The following is a 12,625-nucleotide window of genomic DNA, read 5'->3' on the forward strand; positions in this document are numbered from 1 at the left end:
TGCATAACATGGGCTTCTAGTAGAAAAATTCATAGCAAATCTATGAAATTTAATTTTGTACGTCACTAACTTAAATTTTTTTTTTATTATATTAGAACAATTAGAATATTTGACACAAAGAGAAAATACAATTAAAATTGTAATTAATGAACTTTAAAATTAAATCTAAAATTGCTCACTGTATGAAATATAAAATTAATATTTTAATTTGTGTTTTACTGTCATAATTTAAGAGAAAATACTTATAAATTTTTATGCGGCAAGTAATTTCAATTTAAGAGAAAATACTTGGTTACTCAAGTTCTTTTTCTCACAAATTCATAATTAAAACAAAAAATTAAAATAATACATACATTAATAAATTGAAGAACCTCTAAAAAATTATAAGCTAATAAAAAAATTATTTGAAGTTAAATTAATTAAGTATAGTACTTTTAAATCGTGCACATCAAGCAACTGGCAAGCAGTTATTTTTTAAACTAAAAGTTTGAAAGTCAAATCTGCAGGAGGGGGCAGCCTGTAATTAAGGCAGGCACAAATGGCTCTTTTAAAAGGCCGGAATTGTGATTTTGAAACCAGAAGAAAGAGATCCAAAATTTCGAACAGCCCATTTATCAAAGACAAAGAGCAATGCTGTTCTTTACCAAAAGCCAAGCCAAATTTTTTGAAGCAACACATATCATCTGAAAGTGCAAACAGAGTTCTTCAGATTTGTTGACGCGCAGAACGCAGGAATTTTCTTTGTTTCTTTGCTTTATCTGTTAGCCATCTTTGCTGCTGCTTTTACTTCTTCCACACAGGTCCATTACCACACTTTTGTTTTGTTTCTCCTCAGCACTTGTTCTTCTTTCTGTCTTTTGGTTCCCTGGTCTCTGTTATTTTCTTTCATTTTCATTTTTTCCGTTGTTTTGGAGTACTTGGGGAGGTCTAATTTTGCTTCTGTGTTTGTAAACAGAGAGAAGATTGTCTGCATGTGCTACAATTGACTCAGTGGGTTTGTACCTGTTGTTGGTAAGATTACATTATGTTTGTGCCAAATTGTCTCGGTGGGTTTGGTTTTATGCCTTCGTTGTTTCTCTCTACTTTTCTTATTGTTTTCTTCTGAAGTTTGCAGCCTGGGTTCGGATGATTTTTGGTTACTTGAGCAATTGTGTACCTTTTATTTGTTTTTATTTTTAGATAAATTCTTTCGGGTTTTTAAGATTAGTATATTTTGAGATTTAATTTCGCATGGGTTGTTGTCTAGGACTCTAGGTGGTGAGGATGAGATTACAAAAGGAAGATAATGAGTGACATTTAAGTATGACTTTATTTATTTTTTTCCTTGACAATTCGTGGTAGTTGTAAGAAGCGAAATGATTGTGTCTTCAAAGAAAGAAAGAAAAAGAAATGGGTACTACTCAGTATATTGTTATTATTATTATTATAACAATTTGTGGTAGTTGTAAAGGAGAAAATTGTGATTACAAAGAAAATGAAGTGGCTTGTGCACACATGCCCATGCACACAAGCATACACAATTCTCACACTTGCATGGTTCCGAGCAAAAAATTATGTGCTTGAGAATTAGCATTGTTGTTATAATATGTTGAAACCATTTCAAGTTTAACACTTATTTTGACTCATATAGCCAAGTTAACATAGGAATCTTAACGTTTTGAGATGTGTTTTGTCTGGTTTAGTTTTGCGTTGACTAATTTGGCTTGAACCTAGCTTTTAAATTGGCATGCTTGATGCAAAATCTTTTAGTGCACTTAAAGTGAGTTGATAGCTAGCAGTAACTTTATGCATGAGAATAATGTTGTCTGTATTATCTGAAAACATTTGCAGACAACACATGGTGTTTGAAAACATGATACATTTTTTGACAAGTCTTAAACATCTTGACTGTGTTCATAATTTTATTCCTTGCTGAATTTGTGTATATGCCAAAACTTTTTTCTAGGGTGGGCTTGACTTTTGAACCCCAATTGAAGCATTTATGGAAGAAAAACCATTCCCTGCATGGTCATGGTCTGTTGAACAGTGCTTGAAAGAGTACAATGTGAAACTGGATAAGGGTCTGAGCACCTATGAGGTTGAGAAGCGGCTTCAAAGATATGGTTGGAATGAGCTCAGAAAAGAGAAGGGGAAGCCTCTATGGCGGCTCATATTAGAACAGTTCGATGATTTTCTTGTAAAGATACTTCTTGTTGCAGCCTTCATATCATTCATTCTAGTTTACATGCAAGGAAATGAATCTGGGGATTCTGGGCTTGAGGCCTATGTGGAACCATTTGTCATTGTTTTGATTCTAGTCATTAATGCCATTGTTGGAGTATGGCAGGAGAGTAATGCGGAAAAGGCACTTGAAGCTCTTAAGGATATGCAAAGTGAGTCCAGCAAGGTTTTAAGGGATGGGTATTTTGTGCAAGATTTGCCTGCACGGGAGCTTATTCCAGGGGATATAGTGGAACTGCGGGTTGGCGACAAAGTCCCTGCTGACATGAGAGTGGCAGCTTTGAATACGTCAACCTTAAGAGTTGAACAGAGCTCCTTGACAGGGGAGGCCATGCCCATTTTGAAATGCACTAATCCTATATTTATGGATGATTGTGAGTTGCAGGCTAAAGAAAATATGGTTTTTGCAGGCACAACAGTTGTCAATGGAAGCTGCATTTGCATTGTTGTGAGTACTGGGATGAACACTGAGATTGGGAAGATCCAAACCCAAATACATGAGGCCTCATTGGAAGAAAGTGACACTCCTTTAAAGAAGAAACTTGATGAATTTGGGAGCAGGCTTACAACTGCAATTGGGTTTGTTTGCCTCATTGTGTGGATTATTAATTTCAAATATTTTCTCACCTGGGAACTCATAAATGGATGGCCCACAAATTTTAAATTTTCTTTTGAGAAATGCACCTACTATTTCAAGATTGCCATTGCCCTTGCAGTAGCTGCAATCCCTGAAGGCCTTCCTGCCGTTATTACCACTTGTTTAGCTCTTGGCACGAGGAAAATGGCACAGAAGAATGCAATTATACGGAAACTTTCTAGTGTAGAAACTTTAGGATGTACAACTGTGATATGTTCAGATAAAACTGGGACCTTGACAACAAATCAGATGTCTGTCAAAGAATTCTTCACTTTAGGTGGGAAAACCACAGCTTCCCGAATATTTCATGTTGAAGGCACAACTTATGATCCTAAGGATGGGGGAATTTTTGATTGGTCTTGCTACAATATGGATGCTAACCTGCAAGCCATGGCAGAAATATGTGCAGTTTGCAATGATGCTGGGATATTTTGTGATGGCCGTCTCTTCCAAGCAACCGGTTTGCCCACAGAAGCAGCTCTTAAAGTTTTGGTCGAGAAAATGGGAGTTCCGGATATCAAGGTAAGGAATAAAATTCGCGACAAACAGATTGTGGCAAACCACTTGATTGGCCACAGCTCGGTAAAATTAGGTGAGCAAGAATATGATTTTGTCCTTCTCCTGCAATAACAATGCTACTTTTGAATCTTACTCATGTTTTCTTAGCGTAGGCTGTTGTGAATGGTGGATTAAAAGATCGAAAAGGGTTGCCACTTTGGAGTTTGATCGCATTCGTAAGTCAATGAGTGTTATTGTTAGAGAACCAACTGGGCGTAATCGACTCCTTGTCAAGGTGCATGCCAATTTTTTCTTTATTATGCTAGCCTTGTTCTTGAATTTATGGTAGCCATTTCCCCCACTGTTAGCTACAATGAAGCATGCTGTTTGTTGCATGATGCTCACAACTTATGCTAACTAGTGATGAAAACTATGGTGAAAGAGAGTAATAGGAATTTTGCATTTGAGGCTTCTTTTTACTTGTGCTTGAGCTACAGATTGGAGACAGTCCATCCCAAGGTTAAGCCTGAGCCTCCTGCACGAATGCCCTAGGGTTATGAATAGTTGGGCTGTCCTGTAAAGTGGCATTTGGTTCACGTAGTCAAAATATATTCCCATGAAATGACATTCTCGAGAACCTCATTCATGGGATTGGAATGTAAAATATTTTCTTGAACATTGTAAGATTCCACAAATGTGGATGCCCATGTTAGTGTTCGGTTCAACATGAAATCCTAGCAAGGGCATTTTAAAAAAGATTCCATTATACACTTGACCTCGGTAAGAACAAGAGTAATTATTTTTTCAGCACAAAAACTTACGAAGATTATGTGCCAAATTAAATCCATGTCCAAACAAAAAATTCAACACTATGGAGCAATATGGTCTCAAAATTTCTACCATTGTTTACTATTATTATAACCCTACAATATGATTATCTTCAATTTTTATTGATTCCTATTTTTTATTAGTATAATAATTTATTATTGCAAGAAATATGATAATAGCGTGTGGTAATAGTTTGTTATTATGGGGTATTGATATTCAACTGGCTAGAATAGTGGGAACAATTTAGTCACAAAAATAGGTACCTTGGGAATCCCATTCCCATGCAACTTACCCATGGGGGAGCATGGGATGGGGTTCGCATGTTTTGTGGGAAACCTTTATTCCTAGGGAATGTGAGGTTGCCATCATGTTAGATTTGGACTCTAGAACAAACGTGGGAATGTAACGTCATGGATATTGCATTCCTGGGAATGTTTGATGGATGCCATAAACCAAATGCTCTCTAAGGGACCATGCTTGCTTATTGTATCAGTTCTTAGCATGTGGACTTAAATTAACGTAGAAATAAGAAACTAAATGGACTTGAATTAGTTTATGCAAACTATTTTTCATCATGTATTACTTAGTATAAAGAAACAAGAAGGATTTATTAGGACTAGTAAGGTTTGGCCTTTTAGCTTCTTTCTTATTGTTAAAACTTGATATACATTGTTGGACCATTACTTAACAACTTAAGCTTTTAGGTAAAGTGGTAATCTAACATGGTATCGTAGCCATAGTTTCCAGGAGGTACTCGGTTCTAGTCTTGTTGCCCGTGTTTATTGTTTGGTTGTTTAAAAACCATTTCCTGTAATAGATGTTATTTATCGTTTGTTTCTCTCTCCATGTGCAATCAGGCTGTGCATGCGGGGGGAGAGTTGAAGCTTGATATACAATGTTAGACCACAATCTAACAGCTTAAGTTTTTGGGCAAAGTGGTAATCTTACATTATTCCCACTTTAGGCTAAGTCTCAATGCACAAGGCCCCTATGTCATATGGAGGTGTAGGGAGGGCTTGGTGCGTGTGATTTTATTTCTGCATTCAGAGGTAATAACATTTAAAAGTTAAAACAACAAAAATAATGAACTAATGAGTAAAAGAGTCAACTAAAGAAAACCAGTCCTCAGTTCGCTTGATCAAGTTGACTTGGCACCTGGCTGAGGCACAGAGCAATGCCTGATCGAATTTTTTTAGCGAGTCTATTTGATACTTGGAATATCTTAGAGCTGCCTTTAAATTTTAGAACCATTTGGGCAGTCATATTGTCCCCAAAATGTTCAAGTGGGTTACTTTCATGCTCATTAATAAACTTGAAGGTTATTGTTTTGATTGATCATGCATTTTGATAAAAATCAACCGGGAAAAATTCATCCATTTGGTTTGTGGGAGAGATGCGCAGAAACTGGAAGTGCATCTTTGGAGAATTTATTTATTTGGTGACTTTTCTCTCAATGGAATGTTGGCTGAATTTGTTTTGTTTTTCTGGAATTTTTTTGGCCAGTCGCTCTATTCCCTTCTCTTGGTTTTTTGCTCATTGACGAGTCCATTGCAGCATCTTTTGCTGTTGATTTTGTCAACACTTTCTTACATATTCCAATTGATGCTTATGATATGCAGGGTGCTGTTGAGAGCCTGTTGGAACGCAGCTTACATGTGCAGCTTGCAGATGGATCACTTGTTCCAATGGATGAATCTTGTAAGCAATTGTTGTCATTCAGACTATTGGAGATGAGTTCAAAGGGATTGAGGTGCTTGGGTTTGGCTTATAAAGATGAATTAGGGGAGTTTTCTGATTACTACTCTGAGAGTCATCCTGCCCATAAGAAGTTGCTTGATCCAAGTTGCTATGTGTCTATCGAAAGTGACCTAGTTTTTGTAGGGGTTGTTGGTCTAAGGGTGAGTATTTCTATCACAGCTTTTGCAGTACATCTCAAATAAAAAATTTTCCTCAACAGTAAGTTCTTTAATTCAGTAATACCTGAAAAACTAAAATTAACAGGACCCTCCTCGTGATAAAGTTCACAAGGCAATTGATGATTGTAGAGGAGCTGGAATTAAAGTAATGGTGATTACTGGAGATAATAAGTCCACAGCTGAAGCTATCTGTCGAGAAATTCATTTGTTTTCTGAAGGTGAGGATCTTCGTGGGAGCAGTTTTACAAGTAAAGAGTTTATAGCGCTTCCCCCTTCACAACAAATAGAAATTTTGTCAAAACCTGGAGGGAAGGTTTTTTCCCGCGCTGAACCAAAACACAAGCAAGAAATTGTGAGGATGCTGAAGGACATGGGCGAAATTGTTGCAATGACTGGAGATGGCGTGAATGATGCACCTGCTTTGAAATTAGCTGACATTGGAATTGCCATGGGCATTACTGGAACAGAGGTAGCATTGTTATGCAACTCATTCTTTTATCTGTGCTGTTTCTCCGTTCTGTAGGTTATGTCTATTCCTTGAAATTGTTTGATCCATTTACCGCTGCTCTCTCCCTCTCTCTCTCTTTTGGAACCTCTAGTTTCGTTGGAACCTGTTGCTTTGTTTCAAGTAAAATGCCTAGCATCCGTTGCTTGGTTTAGGTCTTCTTCTACTATCTAGCTAGAGGGCATGGATTGGGCCACCAATAGGATATTTGGAGGGTTCAAAGAACACAATATGCAAGGGTTTGAATGTTTAGTATCTTATAATATAGTCATTTTCATCTGGGTCTTTCAGCTTTAATCCAGAGAATGCTATTGTTCATCTGCTGGCATGTGTGGGACACTTGGCCATTGATTTTCCTTGCACTTAATGCGTTAGATTTTACTACTACGCCCATCTACTTTTAGTCTTGTAGAAATGCTTCCTGCTTAAAGTTTTTTTAAGAACAAACTATTGATGTTGCTTTATTTGTGTCCCCCTAATGTTTTATCTTCCAGGTTGCAAAAGAAGCATCAGATATGATCCTAGCAGATGATAATTTTGGCACCATTGTTTCAGCTGTTGCAGAGGGTCGTGCAATTTATAATAACATGAAAGCATTTATCAGGTAAGTTCCTCAGTTTATGGTTTTTTCCATTTTGACTAGTTACAAAAGGTGCTTTTGTTTCCTTAATCTGCAGGTACATGATATCATCTAATATTGGCGAGGTTATATCAATATTCTTGACTGCTGTGCTGGGTATACCTGAGTGCATGATACCTGTGCAGCTTCTGTGGGTTAATTTGGTTACTGATGGCCCTCCTGCAACAGCTCTTGGTTTTAATCCTGCAGATATTGATATAATGCAGAAGCTGCCCCGCAAAAGTGATGATACCCTTATCAATTCTTGGATTCTCTTCCGTTATTTGGTTAGTAATGATCGCTTTCCACTTTCGTTTTAACATTTCAATATTTACAATAGCCCCAGGTTTTTATATTATGCTAAATTAAAAAGCAGGCAGTGGATAGATGAAGCAATACTGAAAATGGTAAGACTGTTTTAGGTTTTCAATTTTACCCCTCATCTTGCAAAATAAAACTTCTATAATCTGCATTTTACTGTCAAAACTTGAGGTCTGATGACATAACTGTGAATTTGAGAATGAATATTAATTGGTTGTTTATCAGATTCCTTTTTGTATGGAAGTCATTTTTATCTACTTTGCTTACACATGTTATTACACAGTATAACATTTACTTACCAGCAGCGTCATATCTACTGTTTCGGTGTGATGCCTGGAACTGAATTAATATAACATACTAGAAGTGGTGCTCTTGCATTGCACATACATGTGCTTTCCTATTATAAAGTTGCTTGATTATAGAGTTGTGAAACATGGGAATGCAGGTGGATACTTTGGGGGATGTATTCTAAATTGTAGAATTACAATTCTAACTTAAGAGAAAATTTAAGAAAATTTGGAAATAACTTCTTGATGGGTTTTATTAGATAATAAAATTTGAATATGATGCCTTCTTGCTTAATTACTCATTGACAAGAAATTTAGAATGAAATAAGGATTTTCACCTTTCTTATTGGTAGAATTACTATTCTAACTTAGTGAAAATTTAAGAAAAGTTGGAAAAAATTTCTCATTGGGTTTTATTAGATAATAAAATTTGAATATCGTGCCTTCTTGCTTAATTACTCATTGACAAGAAATTTAGAATGAAATATAGAGGATCTATCCTCGTCTATCTATGTTGTTGTTGCTGGCTTTGCGTGAGAGAATTCAATTGAGCGATTTTCACCTTTGTCATTGGTTTATATATATAGTAAGGACATTGCAGGTCATTTGATTGAACAAAATTATGTTTGGTTGTCTCAAATGTGGTGACAAATCTTCTTTATCTTAATAGTGGGTCTAATCCATATCCAACCCATAAAATTTGTTTGGACGAAATATCCTTAACTTTGTTGAAAACTAAGGTGTAGTCCCAAGAGGGGGGGGGGGTGAATTAGGTTTTAAAATTTTCTTTTAATTCTTTTCGTGAATTATTAACTTCTTGTTGATTTAACAATCTTTCAGCAAAAGCTTATTTCTTTATTCAATCCACAACCACACAATTAACCAAAAACTTAAACAAGCTGTCCTCAAAATCAATATTCAATCCAACTAATCAACCAATCAAACCAATCAACCACAATATCCAAATTAAGATATAATATGCAACTTCTTTTGACAATTCACAGCTTTTCCAATAATTCAAGATATTTAGTTGTATGCAGCCCTGTGTATATGATTATTTCAAGCCCTATAGTGAATGTAATTTGATTCAATGCAAACCACAACTCAAATCCCAAACAACTCAGAATTTAAATAAACTCTTAGTTAATTTGTCTTTGGTTGTTAACCAATCAATGTACTCTCTTTGAGGTTTCCGCAAAGTATTGATCAACGAACGTACTCCCTTTCGGTTTCCGCAATCCCAAATCAAAATTAAACTTAAGTTTACTTAATTTCCTAATTACGTAGTATATATGATTAAGAAATTAAATCATCCACGTAGTTTATATATGCTAAAAATAAAGAGTGTAAGGGAAAGAGAGTGACACTGGGTTTTTATGAGGTTCGGCTTATCCCTAGCCTACATCTTCGCCTTTGGCAAACCACCAAAGGATTCACTAAATCAATCCCTTTCCGGTCAGAACAAAACTGTTACACACTTCTTTAGTAGGTTAGAGCCCGCCTCCCCAAGTGATATCCTTCACTCGGTCACTCCTTTAATAGGCTAGAGCTGCACCTCTCCAAGCGATACCCCACGCTTGGTCAATGATCCAAACACCTTAAATCGTCCAAGAACTACAAGAAATATGAAGTAAACGCTGCGTACAAGAATACTCTCAAGCAGAGCAGATTAGTACAAATTCAGAACTATGTACTTCAAGAATTTAAATATCAATATGAAATAAAATTGAAACTCAAGTAAAGAGATCACCAAAGGTTCTTTAGTGATTGAGAAAACTCAGTATTAGAACCGAAGACTTGTGAATCAACAGCAATTCAGAAGATATCTCCCAAATGGAGTGTGAGCAATAGAAAACTTTGAGAGAGATTGAGAGTTTGAATACAAGAATGCTGTGTGATTGCCTTGGTTATTAATTTCTTGGGGTTAAGGGAGTATTTATAGACTTTTTAGGATTAGTTTCCTTGTTTCCCAAGTTACTTGGAGTGTCCACCAAGTTTTTATAACTTTCATATTTGAAAAACTAACTTTTAGAATTTTCCCGTTAAAGTTTTAAAAATTAAAATCCCGTGGAATCAGTCAGTTGGACAGGCGACTGGGTAGTTCATTTCTCAGAGTCAGTCGGCTAGACAGGCAACTGGGTAATTCATTTCACAGAGTCAGTCGGCTGGACAAGCGGTTGAAGCCTTTCTATTTGCCAAAAATTAAATTTTGTAAAATGTCAGTTGGTTGACTCAATCACATTCAAAATAGTCAGTCGGCTGGACAGACTGGGTTTGTCAGTCGGCTGACTAATTCTAGTTCAAACTGTCAGTCGGCTAAGCAGGTTTGTCCAGTCTTGGTATTTGTCAGTCGGCTGGCCAATCTCAGTGTGTTCTGGTCAGTCGGCTGACTAGCCATTCTTTTTTTAAATATTTTTATTTTTGATTTTTAAATTCTAGTTATTTGAAAGACTTAAATATAACTTTTCAAAAACATTTTCAAGAGTTTTTCAAGAACTGGTCTCTAAGTCTTTGTATCCTAAAGAGTTTCAAAAATATTTTAGAAGATATTTAAAATATGAAGTACTTACATAAATACTTCTAGGACTTTTGACATTCTAAGTGTTTGAGTCTTCATGCTTGTCTTTTGAGCTCTCTCTCTTTGCTTTTCTTTGACTCTCTTGTTTTGCTTTTCTTTGGCTTTCTTGTCTTCAAGCTTTAAGCTTTTAGCACATTCTCTTTAACATCCACACTCTCATGATCTTCAAGCTTTAATAGATATCATCTTTGCATCCATGCTTTGACTCTTCTTTGTGATCATTTTACTTTGTATTCTCATTCTTAAATCCTGAAATATCATTTCTTAACCAAAAATGTTAAGTTCCACTTATTTGTTAGCATCAAAATAGGATGTTAAGCCTTGTAAGACCAACATTTGTCTTATAAAGAGACCTCCCTACTGATGAACCCTAGACTTTCTAACCCATATCCAACCCTTATGAAAATACAAAAGATTTTACTACATGCTTTGTACACAAGAATGGAAGGGAATTGGGAGGAATGGATCGAATTTTATCACTTTATTTTTCATATTCTCCATGCAAAATATCAATTCATTCCATTCCTACCTCACTCCATTCTGCAAATCATACACGACATTAAATCTAAACAACAATCATAGCCCTATCTAATATTTGGCTAATTTGATTCCTTACCCTAACACAATTGTCATACAATTGAATTTTTCATGTGTTTCTCTTTATAACAGGGGGCAAAGTCTAAATTCAATATGAATAATTGAAATTACAGCTTATTATGTCAACCCAATATTGAATTTTCCCAAATTCTCATCCAGCCTACTAGATAATAAAAATGATTCAATCCTAATTGAACTCTTGTTATAGATGCCTTTTGCTAATTTTTTTTTTTCTCACCCCTAAAGATTGTCTACTTATATTTTTACTTTGAGTTACGGTGCTTGCTTATGGTTCCCTGTTGCTGGGAGGGTGGGGGTGGCAGGGTAATAGTATTGGTAGTTGGGTGGTGTCAAGGTGTTAGAAGGAGGACCTGTTTTTTAAAATTCATTGAATTACATTATATAACGCATCTGCAATGCAGGTCATTGGTTCTTATGTGGGCATTGCAACAGTTGGCATCTTCATCTTGTGGTATACCCAAGCTTCCTTCTTAGGAATTAATCTTGTTGGTGATGGGCATTCACTTGTTGAACTATCTCAGCTACGCAATTGGGGGGACTGCCCCTTATGGTCAAATTTCACAGTGACACCGTTCACTGTTGGTGGGGGTCGTGTTATCTCATTTTCAGACCCTTGCGATTATTTTTCTGCTGGTAAAGTGAAGGCAATGACCCTCTCGCTTTCTGTCTTGGTGTCAATCGAGATGTTCAATTCCCTCAATGCCCTTTCAGAGGACAACAGCTTGCTCAAAATGCCACCCTGGAGGAACCGGTGGCTTCTGGTTGCTATGTCTGTCTCGTTTGGTCTTCATTGCTTCATACTTTATGTTCCGTTCTTTGCTAATGTGTTTGGGATTGTTCCATTGAGCCTAAATGAGTGGTTTCTGGTGATCTTGTTTTCGTTTCCAGTGATTATTATTGATGAGATTCTAAAACTTATTGGGAGGAGCAGACGATGGAGAATAAAGGAGAAGACAGCATAACATAAATCATCATCTTATATGTAGCATTACAAAATTTCATATATATGTTACCTTGTAAATTTCTCATGTTTGTGGGCATAGGGAATGAGGATTTTAGGGGATTGTGTTGAGTGAATTTCTGTTGTTGTTGTTGTTGTCATCATCTTTTCCTCATGTTGGAAAAGAAATGTATTGTTCATGTTAGCTCATGAAAATATAAATAAATGAGAAGTAGAAATCATGTTTCCCTCCTTAGTACTTCAAGCTATTGTGCTCAATCTTGTTCTATATCTACTTCAAAATTCAGTAAATATTTTTATATGTATCTGGATAGTATATATTTTCCTTGCATTTGAAGTACTGAATTCAAATCTTTGATAAAACCTAGTATAAAATTGTATTGAATTATTTTTAAATTCACAATATTCCAAATTCAAGCTCGAAATTGATGGTCCTATATATATATATATATATATATTGTATACGCTGTGAATAATGAGCTTTGTCATATATTTTTTATATAAAAAAAAATATTTTACTCATTTGGAATTTTAGCTAAACCAATAAAAGCCTAAAATCAGACCACACCGTTTTGAACGCGCCCACACTGCATGCATGGTTGACAGTGAAAATAGGTTTACTTACACAGGCAGATGG

General features: G+C 35.9%; 1 protein-coding gene across 2 annotated transcripts; it reads left to right on the forward strand.

Moving 5' to 3' along the window:
* Window positions 1-502: 502 nt before the first annotated feature.
* On the forward strand, window positions 503-12,223 carry LOC131166900 (calcium-transporting ATPase, endoplasmic reticulum-type). Of its 2 annotated transcripts, XM_058125525.1 has the most exons (9): window positions 503-800; window positions 956-1,011; window positions 1,946-3,449; window positions 3,529-3,650; window positions 5,803-6,081; window positions 6,185-6,568; window positions 7,099-7,208; window positions 7,282-7,510; window positions 11,429-12,223. In XM_058125525.1, the coding sequence occupies exons 3-9, from the start codon at window positions 1,982-1,984 to the stop codon at window positions 11,987-11,989; spliced, it is 3,153 nt and encodes a 1,050-aa protein (XP_057981508.1). In that variant the 5' UTR covers window positions 503-800; window positions 956-1,011; window positions 1,946-1,981; the 3' UTR covers window positions 11,990-12,223. The 2 variants fall into 2 exon arrangements, with proteins under 2 accessions (XP_057981508.1, XP_057981509.1); XM_058125526.1 differs by lacking the exons at window positions 503-800; window positions 956-1,011 and adding an exon at window positions 1,090-1,393.
* Window positions 12,224-12,625: the final 402 nt, after the last annotated feature.

The sequence above is a fragment of the Malania oleifera genome, chromosome 10, assembly GCF_029873635.1.
Source record: "Malania oleifera isolate guangnan ecotype guangnan chromosome 10, ASM2987363v1, whole genome shotgun sequence".
Classification (NCBI taxonomy): Eukaryota; Viridiplantae; Streptophyta; class Magnoliopsida; order Santalales; family Ximeniaceae; genus Malania; species Malania oleifera.

What these genes read in the sequence shown, in the direction of transcription:
- LOC131166900 (XM_058125525.1), top strand. Translation starts at nt 1,982, where the DNA reads ATGGAAGAAAAACCATTCCCTGCATGGTCATGGTCTGTTGAACAGTGC. An exon ending in TAGGGGTTGTTGGTCTAAGG is followed by an intron (nt 6,082 to 6,184) that starts GTGAGTATTTCT and finishes TAAAATTAACAG; the next exon opens with GACCCTCCTCGTGATAAAGT. An exon ending in GGATTCTCTTCCGTTATTTG is followed by an intron (nt 7,511 to 11,428) that starts GTTAGTAATGAT and finishes TCTGCAATGCAG; the next exon opens with GTCATTGGTTCTTATGTGGG.